At 46.5% G+C, this 25988-nt stretch overlaps 1 protein-coding gene across 1 annotated transcript in view; it reads left to right on the top strand.

Annotated features, from left to right (window-relative positions):
* Positions 1-25988, top strand: part of LOC126249450 (vitellogenin-like) — a gene marked incomplete at its 3' end in the record, with an annotated part of 380348 nt that overhangs the window by 159091 nt on the left and 195269 nt on the right. Inside the window, exons 13-16 of the mRNA XM_049951103.1 lie at positions 6356-6563; positions 12458-12719; positions 21363-21567; positions 25094-25379. Coding sequence (XP_049807060.1) covers positions 6356-6563; positions 12458-12719; positions 21363-21567; positions 25094-25379 — 961 coding nt within the window. The remainder of the gene's footprint in view (positions 1-6355; positions 6564-12457; positions 12720-21362; positions 21568-25093; positions 25380-25988) is intronic.

Below are 25988 nucleotides of genomic sequence, written 5' to 3'. Positions count from 1 at the left end.
CTGTTTCCGCGTCCCCCCCCCCCCCCCGCCCCCGTGTCCCTCGACATGCTTTATACACACTCCATTGCTGGTGCTGCCACCTTCAGTATGTGAGTGGTAATCGCATTTCGACGTCGAACGTCGACGGTGATCACATTGTAAGTAGGCTGTTTAGGTTTTTTTTATTGATAACGCCACGTAGCGCTCTGAAAATCACTGGCTGTGCTGTGTGCAGTCTGTGGCTGGTTTGCATTGTTGTTTGGTATTGTAGTGTTGGGCAGCTGGATGTTAACAGCGCGTAGCGTTGCGCAGTTGGAGGTGAGCCGCCAGCAGTGGTGGATGTGGGGAGAGGAATGGCGGAGTTTTGAGAGTGGATGATCTGGACAGAGACAGTAAATTTGTAATATTGGATATCATGGACAGATATAGATATTATGACTTTTGAACACTATTAAGGTAAATACATTGTTTGTTGTCTATCAAAATCTTTCATTTGCTAACTATGCCTATCAGTAGTTAGTGCCTTCGGTAGTTCGAATCTTTTATTTAGCTGGCAGTAGTGGAGCTCGCTGTATTGCAGTAGTTTGAGTAACGAAGATTTTTGTGAGGTAAGTGATTCATGAAAGGTATAGGTTATTGTTAGTCAGGGCCATTCTTTTGTAGGGATTACTGAAAGTCAGATTGCGCTGCGCTAAAAATATTGTGTGTCACTTTAGTGAATGTCTGAGTACATTCAGTTTTGCTCAGCTGTTTGAAAATCAAATAACATAAGATGTTTATCAGCACAGTACTTCATAAATTTTTCTAAGGGGACGTTACATATGTAACTACTGAAGCGGTCGGTGTGGCCGTGCGGTTAAAGGCGCTTCAGTCTGGAACCGCGTGACCGCTACGGTCGCAAGTTCGAATCCTGCCTCGGGCATGGATGTGTGTGATGTCCTTAAGTTAGTTAGGTTTAATTAGTTCTAAGTTCTAGGCGACTGATGACTTCAGAAGTTGAGTCGCATAGTGCTCAGAGTCATTTTAACTACTGAAGGCACTAACAACTGATAGGCATAGTTAGCAAATGAAAGATTTTGATAGACAACAAACAATGTATTTACCTTAATAGTGTTCAAAAGTCATAATATATATAGCAGTTCATGACACCCAGTCTTACAAATTTACTGTCTCTGATGGACACACGTCCAGATCATCCACTCTCAAACTCCGCCATTTCTCTCCCTACATCCACCACTGCTGGCGGCTTTCCTCCAACTGCGCAACGCTACGCGCTGTTAAAATCCAGCTGCCCAACACTACAATAGCAAACAACAATGCAAACCAGCCACAGACTGCACACAGCACAGCCAGTGATTTTCATACAGAGCGCTACGTGGCGTTACCAATAAAAAAACCTAAACAGCCTACTTACAACATTAATGTGACCACCGTGTTTTTCTGTCACTTTTCTCCTTTCTGCACATACTTTTTACAAACATATGGGCTCTTTATACTAACATCTTCGCACTCAAAGCCGCATGCTCTTTCCATGTTTGCATATTTGCCACTGTTGTGATCCATTTATTGCTCCTGCTACAGTAGAGGGCTAGTAGAAATCCTTGGGTAACAGAAGATATATTGAATTTAATTGATGAAAGGAGAAAATATAAAAATGCGGTAAATGAAGCAGGCAAAAAGGAATACAAACGTATCAAAAATGAGATCGACAGGAAGTGCAAAACGGCTACGCAGGCATGGCTAGAGGACAAATGTAAGGATGTAGAGGCATATCTCACTACGGGTAAAATAGATACTGCCTACAGGAAAACTAAAGAGACTTTTGGAGAAAAGAGAACCACTTGTATGAATATCAGGAGCTCAGATGGAAACCCAGTTCTAACCAAAGAAGGGAAAGCAGAAAGGTGGAACGAGTATATAGAGGGTGATGTACTTGAGGACAATATTATGGAAATGGAAAACGATGTAGATGAAGATGAAATGCGAGATATGGCACTGCGTGAAGAGTTATACAGAGCACTGAAAGACCTAAGCAGAAACAAGGCCCCGGGAGTAGACAACATTCCATTAGAACTACTGATAGCCTTGGGAGAGCCAGCCAGCCCTGACAAAACTCAACCATCTGGTGAGCAAGATGTATGAGACACACTAAATACCCTCAGACTTCAAAAAGAATATAATAATTCCAATCCCAAAGAAAGCAAGTGTTGACAGTTGGGAAAATTACCGAACTATCAGTTTAATAAGCTACGGCTGCAAAATACTAACACGAATTCTTTACAGACGAATGGAAAAACTGGTAGAAGCCGACCTCGGGGAAGATCAGTTTGGATTCCGTAGAAATGTTGGAACACGTGAGGCAATACTGACCCTACGGCTTATCTTAGAAGATAGATTAAGGAAAGGCAAACCTACGTTTCTACCGTATTTAGACTTAGAGAAAGTTTTGACAATGTTGACTGGAATACTCTCCTTCAAATTCTGAAGCTGGCAGGGGTAAAATACAGGGAGAGAAAGGCTATTTACAATTTGTACAGAAACCAGATAGCAGTTATAAGAGTCGAGGGGCATGAAAGGGAAGCAGTGGTTGGGAAGGAAGTGAGACAGGGTTGTAGCTTATCCCCGATGTTATTCAATCTGTATATTGAGCAAGCAGTAAAGGAAACAAAAGAAAAATTCGGAGTAGGAATTAAAATCCACGGAGAAGAAATAAAAACTTTGAGGTTCGCCGATGACATTGTAATTCTGTCAGAGACAGCAAAGGACCTGGAAGAGCGGCTGAAGGGAATGGATAGTGCCTTGAAAGGAGGATATAAGATGAACATCAACAAAAGCAGAACGAGGATAATGGAATGTAGTCGAATTAAATCGGGTGATGCTGAGGGTATTATATTAGGAAATGAGACGCTTAAAGTAGTAAATGAGTTTTGCTATTTGGATTTGGAGAGCAAAATAACTGATGATGGTCGAAGTAGAGAGGATTAAAATGTAGAGTGGCAATGGGAAGGAAAGCAGTTCTGAAGAAGAGAAACTTGTTAACATCGAGTATAGATTTAAGTGTCAGGAAGTCATTTCTGAAAGTATTTGTATGGAGTGTAGCCATGTATGGAAGTGAAACGTGGACGATAAATAGATGGACAAGAAAAGAATGGAAGCTTTCGAAATGTGGTGCTACAGAAGAATGCTGAAGATTAGATAGGTAGATCACATAACTAAATAGAAGAAGGGATCGGTTGATAGGACATGTTCTGAGGCATCAAGGGATCACCAATTTAGTATTGGAGGGCAGCGTGGAGGGTAAAAATCGTAGAGGGAGTCCAAGAGATGAATACACTAAGCAGATTCAGAAGGATGTAGGTTGCAGTTGGTACTGGGAGATGAAGAAGCTTGCACAGGATAGAGTAGCATGGAGAGCTGCATCAAACCAGTCTCTGGACTGAAGACCACAACAACAACAACACTAGATTTTAATTTAGGTTTTCGTCATATCTGCTGTTATTTCACTAGTTTTCTAAAGTGTGCTCACATGGTGTATGGAACAGCGGATAAATTTACACCTCGACATGTATTTGCTTTTACACTGCTGGGAACTGTGTTCGAGCATGTCCAGCGAAATGTTAATGAGTAGGTTAGAACATTTCATGTGCGTATCTTTGAAATTTTCGTTTTTCAAGGGTTGTCAGTGTTTGTAATTACGTGCATTTTATTTGGTGACATGGGTTTCAGAATGCTTGACAGTGTGTGGAAATTGCAATCACAGTAAATAATATTTTGACAGCTTAAAGGGGAATGACTTCATTGAGAAATTTCGTGACGATTGTGGACCCAGTCCTCATCAAAATTCTTAACTATTCCTACCTAAGTGTGAGACTACTGTATAGTACATTACTTTTTCGAGTATATTGGGAAAAAAACTGTCAGCAAGGAAACCGGACGATAATTGTTTTAGTCTTTCTTTCTTTCTTGTCACTTTTCTTATGAAGAGGCTTAACAATTGCATATTTTAACCTGCCTGGAATAATTCCCTGTACCAGTGATGCATTACGAATACAGGGTAGTATATTGATACTGACCGGGCCAAATATCTCACGAAATAAGCATCAAACGAACAACGAAACTCGTCTAGCTTGAAGGGGGAAACCAGCTGGCGCTATGGTTGGCCCGCTAGATGGCGCTGCCATAGGTCAAACGGATATCAACTGCGTTTTTTTAAAATAGGAACCCCCATTTTTATTACATATTCGTGTAGTACGTAAAGAAATATGTATGTTTTAGTTGGACCACTTTTTTCGCTTTATGATAGATGGCGCTGTAATAGTCAAAACCGTATAAGTACGTGGTATTACGTAACATTCCGCCAGTGCGGACCGTATTTGCTTCGTGATACATTACCCGTGTTAAAATGGACCGTTTACCAATTGCGGAAAAGGTCGATTGGTGTTGATGTATGGCTATTGTGATCAAAATGCCCAACGGGCGTGTGCTATGTATGCTGCTCGGTATCCTGGACATCATCAAAGTGTCCGGACCGTTCGCCGGAAACAGGAAGTGTTCAGCCACATGTGAAACGTCAACCACGACCTGTAACGAATGATGATGCCCAAGTAGGTGTCTTAGCTGCTGTCGCGGCTAATCCGCACATCAGTAGCAGACAAATTACGCGAGAATCGGGAATCTTAAAAACGTCGGTGTTGAGAATGCTACATCAACATCGATTGCACCCGTACCATATTTCTATGCACCATGAATTGCATGGCGAGGACTTTGAAAATCGTGTACAGTTCTGCCACTAGCCACAAGAGAAATTGCGGGACGATGACAGATTTTTTGCACGCATTCTATTTAGCGACGAAGCGTCATTCACCAACAGCGGTAACGTAAACCGGCATAATATGCACTATTGGGCAACGGAAAATCCACGCTGGCTGCGACAAGTGGAACATCAGCGACCTTGGCAGGTTAATGTGTGGTGCGGCATTTTGGGAGGAAGAATAATTGGCTCCCATTTCTTACGTAATGATCTACCGATGTTACTAGAAGATGTTTCACTGCATGACAGAATAGCGATGTACTTCCAACATGATGGATGTCCGGCACATAGCTCGCGTGCGGTTGAATCGATATTGAGTAGCATATTTCATGACAGGTGGATTGGTCGTCGAAGCACGATACCATGGCCCGCACGATCACCGGATCTGACGTCCCCGGATTTCTTTCTGTGGGGAAATTTGAAGGATATTTGCTACCGTGATCCACCGACGACGCCTGACAATATGCGTCAGTGTATTGTCAATGCACGTGCGAACATTGCGGAAGGCGAACTACTCGCTGTTGAGAGGAATGTCGTTACACGTATTGCCAAATGCATTGAGGTAGACGGACATCATTTTGAGCATTTATTGCATTAATGTGGTATTTACAGGTAATCACGCTGTAAGAGCATGCGTTCTCAGAAATGGTAAGTTCACAAAGTTACATGTATCACATTGGAACAACGGAAATAAAATGTTCAAAGGTACCTACGTTCTATATTTTAATTTAAAAAACCTACCTGTTACCAACTGTTCGTCTAAAATTGTGAGCCATATGTTTGTGACTATTACAGCGCCATCTATCACAAAGCCCAAAAAGTGGTACAACTAAAACATTCATATATCTTTACGTATTACAGGAATATGTAATAAAAAATGAATGTTCCTATTTAAAAAAAAACCGCAGTTGATATCCTTTTGACCTATTGGAGCGCCATCTAGGTGGCCAACCATAGCACCATCTGGTTTCCCCCTTCAAGCTAGACAAGTTTCGTACTTTGTAGATTTTTGTTTGTCGCTTATTTTGTGAGATATTTGGCCCGGTCACGATCAATGGACCACCCTGTATAATACTGAGGACATTAGTTATCCAGTTGAAGCAACTTTTCAGAATTGTTTTTGAAATTCCAGCAGCACTAAATGTGGTTTTGTTTTTTAGAATTTTTATAAGTCTGTTAATTTCAGTGAAGGTTGTTGGTGCTACTTCTGGTTGGTTAAAGTTTTGTGGATTCTCTTGCTTTTTCAACTGAACCACTTAATCCTATGTTTGCTGAACCATTTAGAAAGTGATTTTTAAAAGTACTCGCTACTTGTGAATTACAGTCAAGACATTTGCATTAGTTTAATTTTTATTGTATAAAACCTCTTTGTAGCAATACTTTTGACTTTATGCCTAATATTTACAAATGTTGCAACTTCTCTTTTTTCCCCTGATGAGTTTGTTCCTCAGGTGACATCATCCACGTCCTATGGCACTTAATTCCAGGTACTTTTGATCAAATAGTGTGTAGCTAAGACACAGTCATATAGCGGATGGTTAGGCAACTGTGACGCGTGTGTTGCAGGAGCGAGTGGGCGCGCGGCGTGCTGAAGCTGGCCAAGCCGGCGCCGGTGGGCCCGCAGCTGCCGTACACGAGCGTGTGGACGGCGGCGTCCGCCGGCATGCGCCAGCTGCTGCTGCAGGAGCTCAGCTACGCCCCCTCCGTCGGCGGCGCCAACCTCTACTACCGCCGCCTCACGCGGCTCGGCGGCTTCTCCACCAACGAAATAGAGGTTCGCTCTTATTTACTTTATTTATTCGTTAAGTGTGTATCAAAGTTACAGAGGAATGTCACACATTACGCGCAAAGCAAACTTCAGAAAGTACACGGTCCGGTCACGTTAATGGGAGCACCGCCTACGTTCGACGTCAGCACTAACAGAAGACGCGCGACAGCACTAGCAGTGGAGGATATAGAAAGTGTGTGTGTGTGTGTGTGAATGGGGGGGGAAGGGACACTGAAAACAGTGCAGTCGTTGTCGTAATGGATAGAGGGGTGCTATATCTGACTTCCAAAAGGGCATGATCATTGGCTTTCGAGTCGCTGATGGAAGCATTTCTGAAACTGGAATGAAATTCTCACTCTGCAGCTGAGTGTGCGCTGATAGGAAACTGCCTGGCAGATTAAAACTGTCTGCCGGGCCGAGACACGAACTCGGGACCTTTGCCTTTCGCGGGCAAGTGCTCTACCAACTGAGCTACCCAAGCACGACTCATGCACCGTCCTCACAGCTTTAATTCCGCCAGTACCTTGTCTCCTACCTTCCAAACTTCGCAGAAGCTCTCCTGCATGCCGCGGGGGACTAGCCGAGCGGTCTGAGGCGCTGCAGTCATGGACTGTGCGGCTGGTCCCGGCGGAGGTTCGAGTCCTCCCTCGGGCATGGGTGTGTCTGTTTGTCCTTAGGATAATTTAGGTTAAGTAGTGTGTAAGCTTAGGGACTGATGACCTGAGCAGTTAAGTCCATAAGATTTCACACACGCTCTCCTGCTTACCTTGGAGAAATAGCACTCCTGGAAGAAAGGCTATTGCGGAGACATGGCTTAGCCAAAGCGTAGGGGATGTTTCCTGAATGAAATTCTCAGTCTACAGCGGAGTGCGCGCTGATATGAAACTTCCTGGCAGATTAAAACTGTGTGCCGGGCCAAGACTCGAACTCGGGACCTTTGCCTTTCCCGAGCAAGTGCTCTACCCGCACTTGCCCGCGAAAGGGAAACGTCCCGAGTTCGAGTCAGGCCGGCACACAGTTTTAATCTGCCAGGAAGTTTCATTTCTGAAACTGTTCGCGTGCCCCCGTAGTTATAGTATACCGTACTTGGTAAAATGGCACTATCCAAAACTCCGCCAAGACAAATACTCTACAGCAAAGGGCAAGGGCTATAGATGATAGGGGTGAACGACGACTCCGAGATGTGTACGTCCGCTTAGACGTGCAAAACTGTCGGGCAACTGACCCCTCCAACCCTCCCAGATGAACCGAGGGGCTACCAACAGTGTCTCCTCAACGACTGTTCAGCGAACGTTGCCGTGTATGGGCCTCTGCAGCAGGCACATCGTTTATGCACCCATGCTGACTGCTGTTCATGGGCGACGAAGGCTGGAATTTGCACGCCAGTACCGCACTTGTGGACGTCCACTGTATGGTGACAGGTGACCTTTTCAGATGAATCACGTCTAATGCTCCATCTGACAGATGGCTACTGGAGTGTACACCTTCAAACGTCTCAAAGCGAACGCCCTGCAAAAATAGTTGTAATGGTCCAGTCTGAGGGCATTGCCTGGGTAATTTCGTCATTCTGGCATTCTGGAAGGCGCAATGGATCAACAGAAGTATGTACCTGTATTTTGGGATCATGTCCCCCTCTTTATCCAGTCTGTATTTCCTCGGGACCATGACATCCATCAGCATGTCAATGCAATGTGTCACATAACTCGCAGTTTGTGTGCGTGGTTCAAAGAGCACCAGGATGTTGGCCATCAAACGGATTCAAACCCAGTCGAGAATCTGTGGCACATCCTCGATCGAGATGTTCGTGCCATGGAACCTTAACCGACTAAGCTAGCGCAGCTGTACACAGCACTGGAGTCGGTACCTTCCAGAACCTCACTGAATCTCTTCCTGCATGTCTCGCAGCGGTCCGGCTGCAAAAGGTGGTTATTCAAACTTTTGACAGGCGCTCGCGTTAATGTGAGTTGGCAGAATATTCACAAATTAGTATAAAATTATGGCGAGTGTACTTTTAATGGGTTTATTAGTAACACAGTCCCTTAATACCTCTATTTACATGGAACTTAAACATACGATTAGCTTCGATAAAGCCTTTATGAAGTCGTGCCAGTCCTGCGAAAATGTAAATTGAGCTTTCGCTAATGATGTTGAAATCTCCCTTCGCCTCGTACTCTGACCATCGTGGTGACCAGCATTCACCGGTTCTTAGCGATGTTCTGTACGAGACGTCACTCTGTTGATTAACTAGAAAGCGTTCGTTGGCGGACGCGGATTAATTCTCAGCACGGCTACATTTCAGAAAACAGTTTCACTGCCAGCCGTCACACCAAAACACTTCCATTTCACGGAAACAATTTCTGTTAATTGGCTTCCGTTAGACTTGTCAAATGCCAGCAGTTAAACCTTGCCGATTCACCCGTACAATTTCGAGTGGTAAACGTGATCCCTGCCCGCTCCTCGTCGATATCAGTCTCTTTGCACAATGTTTGGGTCCCGAAATCGTGTTCCACGTTCCTCCCAGAGGCGAATCCATCGAGAATCACCCTGCAGACTAAATCGGGACTCATCTGTGAAAACGGCATTGGCCCACTGCTCTACCGTCCAGGTGGCATGTTGATGACTCCACTCTTCACGTTCCCTTCTGTGAAGACGTGCAGCAGGTCTCTGATAATAAAGGCCACTCTGTCGAAGCCTTCTGCACACCGCTTGCCTCGATACAGCACGTCCATTGGATACTGCGAGCTCACATACCAGTTGATGTGCAGTGCTTAGGCGGTACTGTCGTGTCCTTACAGCCATATAACGGTCCTTTGTTCTGAAATCACACGTGGTCGACTCTGCCCTGGAATTCCGGATACAGTTTCTATCTGTATACATTGTCGCCACATCCGAGACATAAAAGAACGATTCACACTAAGCCATCGGCTTACGACTGTCCTGCTTCCTTTCTTTCTCTGGCCCTCCACCGCAGAGAGCCTGGTAGGCGTCTTCTCTGTGCCATACTGCGCCTTCTGTGGTTGTGTACACAGTTATTGTGGATGTGATACTACCCAGCAAACACTATGTAGTTTCATAGGTGCCCTGACATCATCGTTGGCATGATTGTCCGTTGACTGGAATGTCATCTTTCGTGCAGAACACGATCATACCGACCGAGCGAGGTGGCGCAGTGGTTAGCACACTGGACTCGCATTCGGGAGGACGACGGTTCAATCCCGTCTCCGGCCATCCTGATTTAGGTTTTCCGTGATTTCCCTAAATCGTTTCAGGCAAATGCCGGGATGGTTCCTTTAAAAGGGCACGGCCGATTTCCTTCCCAATCCTTCCCTAACCCGAGCTTGCGCTCCGTCTCTAATGACCTCGTTGTCGACGAGACGTTAAACACTAACCACCACCACGATCATACGGACATCTGGTTGACAGTTTGTATGATTATATCGTGAATTAGACACACGACGGCCGGCCACTGTGGCCGAGCCGTTCTAGGCGCTTCTGTCCGGAACCGCACTGCTGCCTGCCTCAGGCATGGATGTGTGTGCTGTCCTTAGGTTTAGTTAGGTGTAAGTACTTATAAGTCTAGGGAACTGATGACCTCATATGTTAAGTCCCATAGTGCTTAGAGCCATTTGAACCATTTTTGAACACACGATGGGGAAACAGCCGTTTGTTGTTTTAGTTTTGGACATCAGTGTAGTTGTAGCAATAATAATATATAGTCGTGTGCCTAGGGCCTCCCATTGGGCAGACCGTTCGCCAGGTGCAAATCTTTCGATTTGACGCCACTTCGGCGACTTGCACGTCGATGAGGATGAAATGATGATGGTTAGGACAACACAACACCCAGTCACTGAGCGGAGAAAATCTCCGACCCAGCCGGGAATCGAACCTGGGCCCTTAGGATTGACAGTCGGTCGCACTGGCCACTCAGCTACCGGGGGTGGCCAGTTGTAGCAGTTCCATTAAGTTTCGGGTGTGCAGCCGCAAGAAATTTCCTTCTTCTTCTAATATTTCGGCTGTATACCGTCCAGACATCTTCAGAGTGAGTCGCAAGGCTGCCGCTCCAATTTTTTTTTCTTTATTGTGATTTCATTCCCCTGCCCCATGTGGGCAGGGGAGGGCTGTCAGCGGCACAATCCGCCGCTCTTCAGCCGAGTGACATGACAACTAAAATAAGAATAAAATATTACATCATAAGGCGAAAAAAAGGGAACATAAAACAGAGTAAGGGGAGAAAATGGAGGTAAAAATACACTGACATGGAGATGTTCATGGGGGACAGTTAAAAAATCACCAGAAAGTTAAAAAACACAGTTGGCGATTCTTAAAACACAGAGAAGACACTGAATGCGCATGCACAGGTTAAAAGTTGGCCACAGTATTAAAAACACTCCGAAACAACACACTTAAAACCCACTTGGAGCACACACGACGAAGAATAAAAGTACCAGGTGGGACCTGCCGAGGGAAAGGTCAGAGAGGATGGAAAAGGAGGGGAGAGCATGGGGCAGCTGGGGAAGCGGCAGGATGAAGAGAGGAGGGGCAACCGTGGGTTCACGAATAGGCAGGAGACAAGTGGGGTGGGAGAGGAAAAGGGAAGACAGGGCAGGAGGGAACGCAGAGACACCGAAAGGAGGCACAAGAGATGGAGGGGGAGTAGGAGGGGGAAGCCGCTCAGGAGGAGGGAGGGGGAGGAGAGGAAGCCCTGAGGAGGAGGCAGGAAGAGGGGGTTAGAGTTGGTAGGAAGGGTAGATGTCAGGGCGAAGCTCATCATCCGGGAGGGGTAGACGGTGGAAGTTGTGTTGGGAAAGGAGATAGAGGGTGTGGAGAAGGAGAGAGGGAGGGACACAACGGTAAAGGCGCGGCAACTGGTTGGGGGTGGAGAGGAAGGGAGACACCAGGGGGTGAGTGGAATCAAGGCTGCGGACAATATATAGTGTGCGGATGTGTTAAAGGAAAAGGAGAAGGTGGGGGAAGGGGATGAGGTCGTAGAGGATGCGCGTGGGGGACGGAAGGCGGATGCGGAAGGCGATCGCTCCAGTGCTCGCTCCAGTGCTCGCTTCGTCCCTTTATACTCGTGTACCGCGCGACTGCGCATGCGGCCACAGATGCAAATGCGCCAGAGACGTTGGTCGGCGGCAGAGACGTGCAGAATGCGTGAGTTGTATCTATGACTCTGCAGTCGATCTGTGTTGGCATATCGATATATCATTGTGAGCTGCACTGTGACGACGTCTTTGTGAGTTTATTACAGCAAGTGCCGGATTCCATGATTTATCAAGATTGAAACCACTATCTCTATTAATTAAATTGGTCGTCAAGCGAATTTGAATTACCTCCTTCACTATCGAGTCCCAAAAGGATGATGTAGTTGCCAAAATTTCGACATTGTCATACAACGTACTGTGACCATTATCAATACAGTGCTCTGCCACTGCCGACTTGTTAGGTTGTAAAAGTCGTGTGTACCTCCGGTGTTCTGTACATCTTTCTTGGACAGTACGAGTTGTTTCTCCGATGTCTCTGGCGCATTTGCATCTGTGGCCGCATGCGCAGTCGCGCGGTACACGAGTATAAAGGGACGAAGCGAGCACTGGAGCGGCAGTCTTGCGACTCACTCTGAAGATGGCTGGACGGTATACAGCCGAAATATTAGAAGAAGAAGATTTCTTGCGGCTGCACACCCGAAACTTAATGGAACAGTCTTTGCGCCGCCAAAACCTGAAGATTCACAGTTGTAGCAGTAATCAGGTCCTTTACACGTATGCATCACCAGAACACCACTTGTGACATGTGCCATAAGTTACGAGCTTTCGACGTCACAGGTAGGAGGTGACCATAATAATGCAGTTCCACGGGGTATCAGGTCAGGTGAGAAAACTGAGTGTCGTGTTGGTGCGTAGGCGGAGCTGTGGATGACGGACCCCGCTCGGCTGGTGGAGCTGTCGCTGCAGCACGCCTTCCCCGGGCCGGAGTCGGGCCCCAAGCAGAAGAGGCCCACGCGGTCTGCTCCCACCCCACACAGCCTGTCCGCCATCCGGGAGAAGCTGCGCATCGCCGCGCGGAAGCTGCCGCGCCTGCAGGGCAGCCTCCGCCTCAACTTCGGCGGACTGCGCGACCGGCTCTTCCTATTCGACAAGAACATCGTCGACAACATTGATAAAGGTAGCGCACTCTTTGCGGTTCTTTACCGCTTCCCGACCCCTACGAGGAACTGATGGTCTATTGCAACTTGTAACATTGCCTTCAATAATTTTCTGCAAGTCTGTCACTGTGCCTTCGTGTTATTGTACATACCAACGTTTTGACCACTGTTGCAATGTCTTTTATTAGGTTGGTATATTTGCCATTGCAACGTTCAGAACTTATAAAGAGTTATTTTACACTACTGGCCATTAAAGTTGCTACACCAAGAAGAAATACAGACGATAAACGGGTATTCATTGGACAAATATATTATACTAGAACTGACAAGTGATTATATTTTCACGCAATTTGGGTGCATAGATCCTGAGAAATCAGTACCCACAACAGCCACCTCTGGCCGTAATAACGGCCCTGATACGCCTGGGCATTGAGTCAAACAGAGCTTGGATGGCGTGTACACGTACAGCTGCCCATGCAGCTTCAACACGATACCACAGTTCAAGAGTAGTGACTGTCGTATTGTGACGAGCCAGTTGCTCATCCACCATTGACCAGACGTTTTCAATTGGTGAGAGATCTGGAGAATGTGCGTGCCAGGGCAGCAGTCGAACATTTTCTGTATCCAGGAAGGCCCGTACAGGACCTGCAACATGCGGTCGTGCATCATCCTGCTGAAATGTAGCGTTTCGCAGGGATCGAATGAAGCATAGAGCCACAGGTCGTAACACATCTGAAATGTAACGTCCACTGTTCAAAGTGTCGTCAATGCGAACAAGAGGTGACCGAGACGTGTAACCAATGGCACCCCATACCATCACGCCGGGTGATACGCCAGTATGGCGATGACGAATACGCGCTTCCAACGTGCGTTCATCGCGATGTCGCCAAACACGGATGCGACCATCATGATGCTGTAAACAGAACCTGGATTCATCCGAAAAAATGACGTTTTGCCATTCGAGCACACAGGTTCGTCGCTGAGTACACCATCGAAGGCGCTCCTGTCTGTGATGCAGCGTCAAGGGTAACCGCAGCCATGGTCTCCGAGCTGTTAGTCCATGCTGTCGCAAACGTCGTCGAACTGTTCGTGCAGATGGTTGTTGTCTTGCAAACGTCCCCATCTGTTGACTCAGGGATCGAGACATAGCCACAGATTCCGTTACAGCCACGTGGATAAGATGCCTGTCATCTCGACTGCTAGTGATACGAGGCCGTTGGGATCCAGCACGGCGTTCAGTATTACTCTCCTGAATCCACCGATTCCATATTCTGCTAACAGTCATTGGATCTCGACCAACGCGAGCAGCAATGTCGCGATACGATAAACCGCATTCGCGATAGGCTCCTTACACGAGGCATCACAACAACGTTTCACCAGGTAACGCCGGTCAACTGCTGTTTGTGTATGAGAAATCGGTTGGAAACTTTCGTCATGTGAGCACGTTGTAGGTTTCGCTACCGGCGCCAACCTTGTGTGAATGCTCTGAAAAGCTAATCATTTGCATATCACAGCATCTTCTCCCAGTCGGTTAAATTTTGCGCCTGTAGCACGTAATCTTCGTGGTATAGGAATTTTAATGGCCAGTAGTGTAATTTGCCCTAAAATCACTTTCTGAATAAAGCCATTCAGCTCTCGTTTTTTAAATTTCATTCGCATGGGCTGGTAGTGAGAGATGAGGGGCGAGCCAGTACAGTGATGGGCACTGAGATGATGCACATTACAGATGGCGGTAGTGCCGAGTACACAAGGTATAAAAGAGCAGTGGATTGGCGGAGCTGTCACCTGTACTCAGCTGATTCATGTGCAGGACATTACTACGGCCACACGACGGTAATTAACAGCCTTCGAACGCGGAATGATAGCTGGGGCTAGACGCATGGAACATTCTATTTAGGAAATCGTTAGGTGATTCAGTATTCGGAGACCCACAGTGTCAAGAGTGTGTCGAGAACACCAAATTTTAGGGATTATCTCTCACTACTGATAACGCAGTGTTCGGCTGGTCCCGGCGGAGGTTCGAGTCCTCCCTCGGGCATGGGTGTGTGTGTTTGTTCTTAGGATAATTTAGGTTAAGTAGTGTGTAAGCTTAGGGACTGATGACCTTCGCAGTTAAGTCCCATAGGATTTCACACATATTTGAACGTATTTTTGATAACGCAGTGACCGACGGCCTTCACTTAACGACCGAGAGCAGCGGCGATTGCGTAGTGTTGTCAGTGCTAACAGAAAAGCTACACTGCCTGAAATAGCCGCAGAAGCCAATGTGGTGCATACAACGAATGCATCAATTAGGAGAGTGCGGTGAAATTTGGCAACAGTGGCAGCAGATGACCGACGAGAGTATCTTTGCTAACAGCACGATATCGCCTGCAGCGCCTCCCCTGGGCTCGTGACGATATCGGTTGGACCCTAGATTACTGGAAAACAGTGGTCTCGTCAGATGGGTCCTGATTTCAGTTGGTAAGAGCTGATGGTAGCATTCGAGTGTGGCGCAGGCCCTACTTAGCCATGGACCCAAGTTGTCAACAAGGCACTGTTTAAGCAAGTGGTGGCTCCATAATCATGTTGGGTGTGTTAATGTGGAATGCACTGGGTCTTCTGGTCCAACAGAACTGATCATTCACTAGAAATGGTTCTGTTTGGCTATTTGAAGTTTTGCAACCAATCATGAATTTCATGGTCTCAAATATCGGCGGAAATTTTGTGGGTTCTGTTCGGCTATTTGAAGTTTTGCAGCCAATCATGAATTTCATGGTCTCAAATATCGGCGGAAATTTTGTGGGTGACAATGCACCTTGTCACCGGACCACAGTTGTTCGCGGTTTTGAAGAAAATTGTGGACGATTCGAGGGAATGATTTGATCACCCAGATCTTCCGCTATGAATCCCATCGAATGTTTATGGGACATAATGCGATTTAGAAGATTTGTTTCTGAAAGTGAACAGTTACTATTTCCGCGGGTAGCTGGATATTAGTCCATGCGTCAGAACCGAGGAGAGAAAAACCTGAAACCGCAAGGCGGAAGGGCCGCGCTCGGGAGAGAACACGGCTGCAACGGTAGGTGAGCTGAGCACGGCTGACTGACGACGCACAGGACACAGACATGGACAAGACCAAAGCAACCTAGGTAATAACGAAATGCAAAGCAGAAACCTTAGTCGCAACGATGGCAACAGGCCAAAAGCAGAGAGAGATACCATCTGGATTGCGATTAGAGAGAAAGATCAAATGTCACCGCGCGGAGTGGCCACGCGGTTTGAGGCGCCATGTCACGGATTGCGAGGTATCTCCCGCCGGAGGTTCGAGTCCTCCTTTGCGCATGTGTGTGTTGTTCTTAGTATAAGTTAGTTTAAGTAGTGTGTAAATCTAGGGACCGATGACCTCAGCAGTTTGGTGCCTTAGGAATTCACACACACACATGTTTGAACCAAGTGCCAAGAGACGTTTTTATCCAACAGCCCGTAGCACAGCGATGATACGAGTAGAAACGGACAATATCAAAAGCGAGTACAGAAGTGACTGCTCTTTTTATTCTTTATTGTTATTCCATCTGCCTACGCCCCATTAGGGCGAGCAGTGGCCTGTCAGCAGTACGGTCAAGCCACTCTTCTGCGAAACACACACAAAAAAAAAAAAAACGTAAATGAGGAGAAAAAACAAGAACAATAAACGTCAAAATAAAATGAAAGTTTTTATATGGACAAGGGATATGACTTCCTGCGCTTTAGTTAAAAACACCAAACACAATAAGCACACATTTAAAAATATTTAAAACATGATGCTGAAACAATTATATTTATTAGAAGCACTTTCCTGTCACTAAAACTGGAAGTACCTGCCCTGGGATAGGCAGTCTGTTGTTGAAGGGGGAAATGTTGGTCGGTGAGGAGGTGAGGAATGTGGTGGTATAAGGATGGAGGACTGATGCATAGCATCGATGCGTTTGGAGTGTCTGTTGGGACAGAAGGAGGGATGAAGTGGAGGAGGTTATTTGTATGGCTGAATTTTGATGAGAAAAGGCGGTAGGGAACGAAAGGTGGAAGGATAAAAAGGGGGTAAGGAAATAGGGGAATGGGAGGGTGAAGGAGCCCTGATGAGGTGGAATGGGTTAGGTGAATTTGGAGCTGGTAGGATGAGTAAATGTCGAGGTGGAGTTTATGTTCTGGGAGGGCGAGATGGTTCAAATGGCTCGGAGCACTATGGGACTTAACTGCTGTGGTCCTCAGTCCCCTAGAACTTAGAACTACTTAAACCTAACTAACCTAAGAACATCACACACATGCATGCCCGAGGCAGGATTCGAACCTGCGACCGTAGTGGTCGCGCGGTTCCAGACTGTAGCGCCTAGAACCGCTCGGCCACTCCGGCCGGCGAGGGGGAGATGGATGAACTTTCTTTGGGTGATTGGTGGGATGTGTTGGTAAAGGCGCGGCAGCGTATGAGGATTGTAAAGTAGAGAGGAAACCACTGGATTATTGGAGTAAAGTTTGTAGATGGTGTAGGTTGTTCAGAGGTGTTCAGTGTGAGTGAGGAGACGTGGCAGTTTCATGAGCTGGTAAAGGATCCTTGTGAGGGAAGGTAAACGGATACAGAAAGCCAGCAGGATTGCATGGTGTTCCAATATTTGGAGGCACTGATAGAACTTGACTGAGGCGGAGATCCATGCAGAACTCGCATAGCAAATGATGGGTAAGATCAAGGTTTTTTACGTGTGGAGGACCGAGGAGTGGTGCAATCCCTAAGTTCGGCCATTTAGTAGTTTTAGTCTATTGTGAGCTTTCTTTTGGGTTGTTAGGTGAGATTTCCAAGTTAGTTGCCAGTCGATGTTCAGTCCAAGATATTTTAGTGTATTAGTTAGCTGGACAGGACAGTCATAAATGGTAAGGTAGAAGTCATGGAGACGGGAGGTGTGTCCTATAATTGTTGGTTGGGTTTTGGAAGGGTTGATCTTGAGGAGCCATTGGTTACACTGGGAGGTAGATTTGGAGGTAGGATTATGATGTCTGGAACATAGGATAGACAGCGAGGAAAGCGATGTCTTCAGCGTACTGAAGGAGGTGTGCTGATGGAGGTTGTTTGGCGCTATCGGTGTTATAGAGGACATAAAGGAGACGAGAGGGGATGGAGCCTTGGAGCAGGCCAGCAGTGGCGTGGAAGGTGCGGGAATTGTTGTGTTTAATGGTGACAAGGGATGGGCGGTTAGAGAGGAAGTATGCAGTAAGACGGACATAATTAACTGTAAGTGCGACTGACCATTCATGGACTGCCGTGTTTATATCGGCCACGAGATACACTATTGGTCGGCCACGCTACGAGCGCTGCGCTGCGGCGAGACTGTGCCCTCTTAACAGTTATCGACGTCCATAGACTTCCACGGAGCCGGATACCAGAACGATAATGTTCTGCTAGCTGAAAATAGGACTGACGGTGTGCTTACGAGTGTTCTGCCAAGCTGTTGTTTACATGTCGTCAAACTAAACAGACGTTACAATCAGAATCAAGAACGACTGAGAAAGAGTTTGAGACTGAGACAGAGGAAGAGAGGCCAATACTCACATGTCCACCTTATGCTGGCCCAATATCCGAAAAGATCGGTAGACTCTACGGGAACATGACATCCAGTGTATTTCGCTCCCTTCATCTAAGATAAAAAGTCTTCTTTGTAATATTAAAGACAATGTAGAATCTCCAAAAGACAGCTGTGTATTACGTTCCATACGAATATGGCTTGTATTACGAGGCTTGTTTTTTAAGTAAGTACCGCTTTGAAATTAAAAAAAGACGTGCTAAGATATCTCAATAATTTTATTTTTACCTGAAAGCCTGTACCTTAATCCACGCACTGAACGCCATTACAGTCTGATTATTTCTTGTTTACGTTGTGTACTGAGTGTTTAAGATGCCTCCGATAATCGTGAGTCCCGCCAACTGCGAAGTACGGGCTGTTATAAGATTTCTTAGTGCTAAAGGCCTAAAAGCGATCGATATTCATAGTGAGATCTGTGCAGTTTACGGAGAAAACATTATGAGTGATGGAATGGTAAGAAAGTGGGTCAGAGCATTTAAAGATGGCCGCACAAATGCGCCTGATGAACAACGGAGTGGGCGTCCTTCGGCCGTTAATGAAAGTTTGGTGCAGGAAGTGGACAGTAAGGTGAGGGGAAACAGACGCTTTACGATTTGCTCCTTGCGGGATGACTTTCCTCATGTTTCTCGTAATGTTTTGTAGGGCATTGTGACCGAGCACTTGAATTACCGACAATTGTGCGCACGTTTGGTACCGAAAATGTTGACGGATGTGCACAAAACCAGACGTTTAGAAAGTGCATTGACTTTCCTTGATCGGTACCACAACGACGGTGATGATTTCTTAAGCGCCGGTCACGGTGGCCGAGCGGTTCTAGGCGCTTCAGTCTGCAACCGCACGACTGCTACGGTCGCAGGTTCGAATCCTGCGTCGGACATGGATTGTGTGTAATGTCCTTATGTTAGTTAGGTTTAAGTAGTTCTAAGTTCTAGGGGACTGATGACCTCAGATGTTAAGTCCCATAGTGCTCAGAGCCATTTGAACCATTTCTTAAGCCAAATTGTTACTGACGATGAAACATGGGTGGCCTACGTCACACCAGAATCAAAGCAACTGTCCATGGAACTTGAGCAAGGGCATCGTTTTGCTGCCGGCCGCGGTGGTCTCGCGGTTCTAGGCGCGCAGTCCGGAACCGTGCGACTGCTACGGTCGCAGGTTCGAATCCTGCCTCGGGCATGGATGTGTGTGATGTCCTTAGGTTAGTTAGGTTTAAGTAGTTCTAAGTTCTAGGGGACTGATGACCACAGCAGTTGAGTCCCATAGTGCTCAGAGCCATTTGAGCCATCGTTTTGCTGCAAGACAATGCCCGTCCGCATGTGACGAATCAGACCAAAGATCTCATCAAATCTTTTCGATGGGAAACTCTAGATCATCCTCCGTACAGCCCCGATCTTGCGCCCAGTGACTACCATCTGTTCCTGCACTTGAAGAAACACCTGGGTGGTCAGCGTCTTCAAGACGATGACGAAGTCAAAACAGTGGTGATGCAGTAGTTAACAAGTCAGGCGACAGACTTCTATGAGGAGGGTATTCAAAAACTGGTACACGTTATGACAAGTGGCTCAATATTGACGGAAATTATGTAGAAAAGTAGATTAAGGTACAGGCTTTCATGTAAAAATAAAATTATTGAGATATCTTAGCACGTCTTTTCTTTAAAATTTCAAAACGGTACTTACTTAAAAAACATGCCTCGTACATGGGGCAGACTATAAGAACAATCGAGAACAGATGAAGGGAACATCCAACTAAACCAACCAAGTAAATCAGCTGTCGCGAGCACTGCCACGAATATAATCGTGAAATGAAGTACGGTGAGGCCAGTATTGTGATGCAAACGCAAAGTTTCTGCGATAGCATAAGAAAGGCGTCTCTGAAAATAAAGCTGTCAGAAAACTCAATAAACGGGGACTGATGTTTCAATTTACACAAGGATTGTGGTCCAGCTCTTAGTTTATTAAGAGCACACCGGAGTTGGGGTACGCTGACAGAATTTGTGTTTTACGGAAAATAAGAGCGGTCTCTGAGAAACAAAAGAGCATGAAAGGGCATAGTGAGCGTCGGGAACCGATCTCAATTATGAACTGCGGTGCGGAACAAGCAATGTTTCACAGTCTGATTGGAATCCAGGCAGCGAATACAAATAACAGCAGATCTTGTAGCACATTAATAAGATGGCTGGGTGTGTCGTAGAAATATTGTACATATGATGGAGCTCTGCAGAATGCCTGGAAGCTCACCATGAATCAAGAAGACCGAGAAAAAGTAAATGAAAACTGTATGTCAACGATATACTTGAGTGTTATTAAACTGAGCGAGGTGGCGCAGTTGTTAGCATACTGGATTCTTATTCGGGAGGACGACACTTCAAACCATTTTCCTAGATCGCTCCAGGCAAATGCCGAGATGGCTCCTTTGAAAGGGCACGGCCGACTTCCTTCCCCATTCTTCGCTAATCCGATGGGACTGATGACGTCGCTGTTTGGTCCCCTTCCCTGAATCAACAAACAAACTGTTACTTTAGTTTTAGCTATTGTATTTCGTTTTGTACATGTGCGTTTCAAATTCAGGTAAGTGAATAAATGAAAGCATTCCATTCTCGAGAATGAGATTTTCACTCTGCAGCGGAGTGTGCGCTGATATGAAACTTCCTGGCAGATTAAAACTGTGTGCCGGACCGAGACTCGAACTCGGGACTTTGCCTTTCGCGGGAAAGTGCTCTACCAACTGAGCTACCCAAGCACGACTCACGCCCCGTCCTCACAGCTTTAATTCCGCCAGTACTTCGTCTCCTACCTTCCAAACCTCGCAGAAGCTCTCCTGCATACAGCGCGAAAGGCAAAGGTCCCGAGTTCGAGTCTCGGTCCGGCACACAGTTTTAATCTGCCAGGAAGTTGCATTCCATTCTCGTTGAAAGTTACCTAAATCTAATGCGAAGTTTCAAGCCTGAATTTTTGCAGCATCAGATGAGATCCGAAGGGCGATCTGGTGAAATAATATGATCTTTTATCAACACGGTCCTGTTGGAGTTAAGAAGAATGTGCACTGTGACGACAATTTGTGTGCCCGCAGCGGTACAGAAGTTGGTAGAGGAGTTGCAGACGGGGAAGGACATGCACTACCAGAACGCGGGGCAGGACGAGCTGGTGATGGCCACCGTCAGCGAGCTGGGCTTCCCCGTCTCCTTCCAGCTCAAGTCGCTGCTGCTGGGCCGCGCTACCGCCAAGGCGCGCCTCAACCTGAAAGACCACGACCTCTCCGTCGAGGGCTCTGCACTGTGAGTACCATTCCTATCGCGATAAGGGTGTACACTGCGTGGCCAGGGCTCGATCGTACCCGCTCCTCTGCTGTCACCATCACCAGGTGTGAATGCCGCAGTGATTTGGACACTGGGCTCGTATTTAGGGGGAACGGGTACACGATCACCACCCGGCAATCATTTTTATAAGTCGACTGAACTGAACGGTGTGTTGGTTCCTGAAGCAAATGTATTATCGTAGAATGAAGGCTTTCGCGGCAGGTGTTGTCATCACTTAACACTTCCCGGCTGAGATGCCGTGGTCCATACATAAGACTCTCCCCTGACGTTTCGCCTTCGACTGCAGAAGGCATCCTCCGAGGACAATCGGCGAACTGTGACGATGTTTGGTTTGTGCGACGCTCAACTGCGCAGTCATCAGCGCCAGTACAAAGACCCAATTTTTACGCAGTCCAATTTTTACACAGTCCAATCTAGCTACTGTCACGAATGGTGATGAGGATGGAATGATGAGGACAACACACACGCCCAGTCCCCGGGCAGAGAAAAATCTCCAACCCGGCCGGGAATCGAACCCGGGACCCCGTGATCGAGAGGCAGCAACGCTAGCCACTAGATCACGAGCTGCGGAGAAGGAAATCGATAATAGATGTCACTTAACACTTCCGGACTGAGATGCCATGTTCCATACATAAGACTCTCCCCTGCCACTTCGCCTTCGACTGCGGAAGGCATTCACCGAGGACAATCGCCGAAGGCGAAGCGGCAGGGGAGAGTCTTATGTATGGACCGCGGCATCTCAGCCCGGAAGTGTTAAGTGAAATCTATTATCGATTTCTTTCTCCACGTCTCTCTGTTCCCAGCTTGTGGTCCATTTCTAATGACCTCGTCTAAATCTGTATCTACATAAATTTGTATGGCTACTCTGCAGGTGACACTTAAGTGCCTGGCAGACGGCTCGTCGTACCACTTTCACACTATTTCTCTTCCGTTCCACTCCAGAACAGCGCGGGAAGAGAACGCAAGAGCGTAGTGCAGGCAGTCTCTTTAGAAGATCTGTTGTATCTTCTAAGTGTTTTGCTAGTAGAAGGCCGTCTTTGCTTCGCGTTCCCCACAATATTTTCTATGTGAACTTTCCAGTTTAATTTCATCGTAATTCATCATTTTCATTTGCAGCCCCTCGTGTTGGCCGTGTTTGCAGTTAAAATTGTTGGATGTGAGGTCCGCCAGTTACGCAAAACACCGTTTTTCCTCAGTCACCAAACACGTTTCGGCACCACTGAGCCATCATCAGTGGGTTTTCGTTTTTATTTATTCTGTAATGTGAACATTTTTGTTAAATGATTATAAAATTTTGTGGATGATAAGTTCAAACAATAGATCGTTTCTTTTTGTAAATACCTTAATATTTGGAGTGAATGAATTTTCCGGATCACTTGTGTCTCACTTCTGTTGCAATTCCTGGTAACAGTAACGTTTTATGCTGAAAAAATGGTCCCTTGCTTGCAATAATTTGCTTTGGAAGTCTCCATTACTTTGTTCATCTTGTCTCACCATGATTACTGGATAGCAAAATTCCTTCATGTTTCTACTGCGTCTTCCAGTCTTTATTGTGAGATTGTCATTTTTCTACTAGTCTTCTTAATTTTTTGTATTAGTTCTGTCTGTGTTCAACCCAGCACTGTTTAGCCCGAAATTTGTTCTACATAACCTGTGCTTTCCACTCAGTCATACTACATTTTCCTTGCTTACAGCCAGAAGTTCTACGTTGTCCGTGAATCTTAACATCTCCCCCTGATATTTTTTAAAAAGTCCGGCCTTCCCATTTGGCACATACAGCCACACATACATTTTTTTCAGTTCACTCATCTTTCTGGTTATGCAGGTGAACATTAATGAAACCGCTAAACTGCAGGGACTGATTCTTGACTGGAAATGGAGGAAAAAATGTCGTATGTAAATGAGCGAAGAAATGCGACGTTGCCACGGTAAATGGCTCTGACGAATGACAGTTGCTCTATGTGCCATGTGTTCCTTGTGTGTTGCAGATGATAGGGATAGTAGCAGTTGTCTTGCAGGATACACGTAATCGTACATTGGCTTACACCATGTTGTCTAGCCACTTGCCTGGAGCGTGTACTACGGTTCGTTTCAATATCCTGTAGACCCGGCTCTCTAAATCTGGTGTGCGCATAGTCTGCCACCTCCCTGCACGTTCGTGTGTCTGAATGGACCCATGATCACACAGACGCCCCAAAAGGGCTTCAGGTGTTGTGTGATGTGATTGGTGTCTGGGAGGGTGATTGTTTTGGTATAGCCGTGCTGCCTCTCGACCGATTCCATCTGGATGCCCATACACAAACACAATTTCGGCTTGTTTACGACATAAATACCGGACCGCTCTGGTGCTTACAGCCGGCCGCGGTGGCCAAGCGGTTCTAGGCGCTTCAGTCCGGAGCCGCGCGACTGCTACGGTCGCAGGTTCGAATCCTGCCTCGGGCATGGCTGTGTGTGATGTCGTTAGGTTTAAGTAGCTCTAAGTCTAGGGGACTGATGACCTCAGATGTTAAGTCCCATAGTGCTCAGAGCCATTTGAACCATTTTTTTTGGTGCTTACAGAACTCTGCGTCAGGCACACAGTCTTCAACACACGGCACTTGGTCAGAGGAACTTTCATTCGTTGGCGCCATCTACGATACATTTATGGACACATGTTTGTAGGACCCTTTTTCCTCCATTTCCAGTCAGGAATCCGTCCCTATAGTTTGTCGGTTTTATTAATCTTCACCCTGTGTACCACAAATTACGTCACTTTCAAATAGCAAACCTTTGAAATCATGCATCTAGACATAACTCAAGTAATTATTAGAAATATGAAGTCCCAAGCCAGACTTCAGTATAGAATTTGACCTATGAGCGGCTATCCCAGACGCAGTGATGCGTCCTAGGATCACAAACGCCCCATTCGTGCAGTTTGATAGCCCTTCAGAACTTTTCTTTTTTTCGATGCTAATCTGATATAAAAGTTAAAACACAGCTGTGATCAGCTACAACCCGTCCTCACACACTAGTGGAAATGAGATCGTTAACCTGAATTTTACACTCTTATTACACCACGAGATTTGTGTACATGTTTTAGAATACTCGTCTGTCTGTGTAATTTATTACTAGCATTCTCAGAGCTGACACAATGTCTCTATGTGACCGTTAATCACAATGGAACAGAGAGGACAGTTGCTATTAATTAAGCAGCTTCAGCCTGTGTCTACACACAATGAATTACGAGGTGCTGTAACACTGGAGTCTGACACAACTGCAGTGGCTGCCCAGAGCTCTGGGTGAGTGTAGCTGTTTACAAGGTGATGTGACAGCTCTTGTCAGTGCTGGACAAGTTCATTGATTGACTAACATGTTGTCATCAAGTAGCAGCTGGTATCTTAGCACATGGGCTTGGACAATGTGCTGTTGTTTTTCAGAGTGACATGGCAGCTCCTGTGTGAGCTGGATGTGTACATGGGCTGGGATAACATGCTATTATTTGCAGGGTCACATGGCAACTGCTGTCTGAACTTGGGGTGTACACGGGCTGGGATGATGTGCTGTACCTGGCAGCATCGCACGCCACATCGCTGGCGCGTTTGCCAAAGAGCAGGCTGCGTGCCAGCCTGAAGGACGAAGCGCTGCAGTTGTCTGTGGAGCCCTTGGCGCCGGACAACGAGCCGCAGCTGCTGTTCCACCACAGCTGCACGCCGTTCACCGCGCAGCACGATATCCTCAGCCTGGCACCCGCCAGCCTCAGCAAGAACGCCAAGCCCGACCTCACCGCGCCGGTGAGTCACGTGAGCGGCTGCATGTTTTATTATCATCGTATACGGGGTGCCCAACACTTCTTGTTGTTGTTGTGGTCTTCAGTCCGAAGACTGATTTGATGCACCTCTCTATGTTACTCTATCCTGTGCAAGCCTCTTCATCTCCTAGTAACTACTGCAGCTTACATCCTTCTGAATCTGCTTTGTATACATCTCTTGGTCTCCTACGATTTTTACCCCCCCCCCCCCCCCCCAACGCGCCTTCCAGGACAAAATTGCTGCTTCCTTGATGTCTCAGAATGTGTCCTACCAAACCGCTCCCTTCTTCTAGTCAGATTGTGCACAAAGTCCTTTTCTCCCCAATTATATTTAGTACCTCCCCATTAGTTACATGATCTACCCATCTAACCTTCAGCATTCTTCTGTAGCGTCACATTTCAAAAGCTTATATTCTCTTCTTGTCTAAACTATTTATCGTCCATGCTTCACTCCCATACATGGCTACACTCCATACTAATATTTTCAGAAAAGCCTTCCTGACCCTTAAGTCCTTCACAAACACCTTTCTTGCCATTGCAGACAACATTTTATATCCTCTCTCATCATGGGTAGATCACATAACTAATGAGG

This window comes from Schistocerca nitens, chromosome 3, assembly GCF_023898315.1.
Source record: "Schistocerca nitens isolate TAMUIC-IGC-003100 chromosome 3, iqSchNite1.1, whole genome shotgun sequence".
NCBI lineage: Eukaryota > Metazoa > Arthropoda > Insecta > Orthoptera > Acrididae > Schistocerca > Schistocerca nitens.
This window is presented reverse-complemented; position numbering and strand designations above follow the sequence as displayed.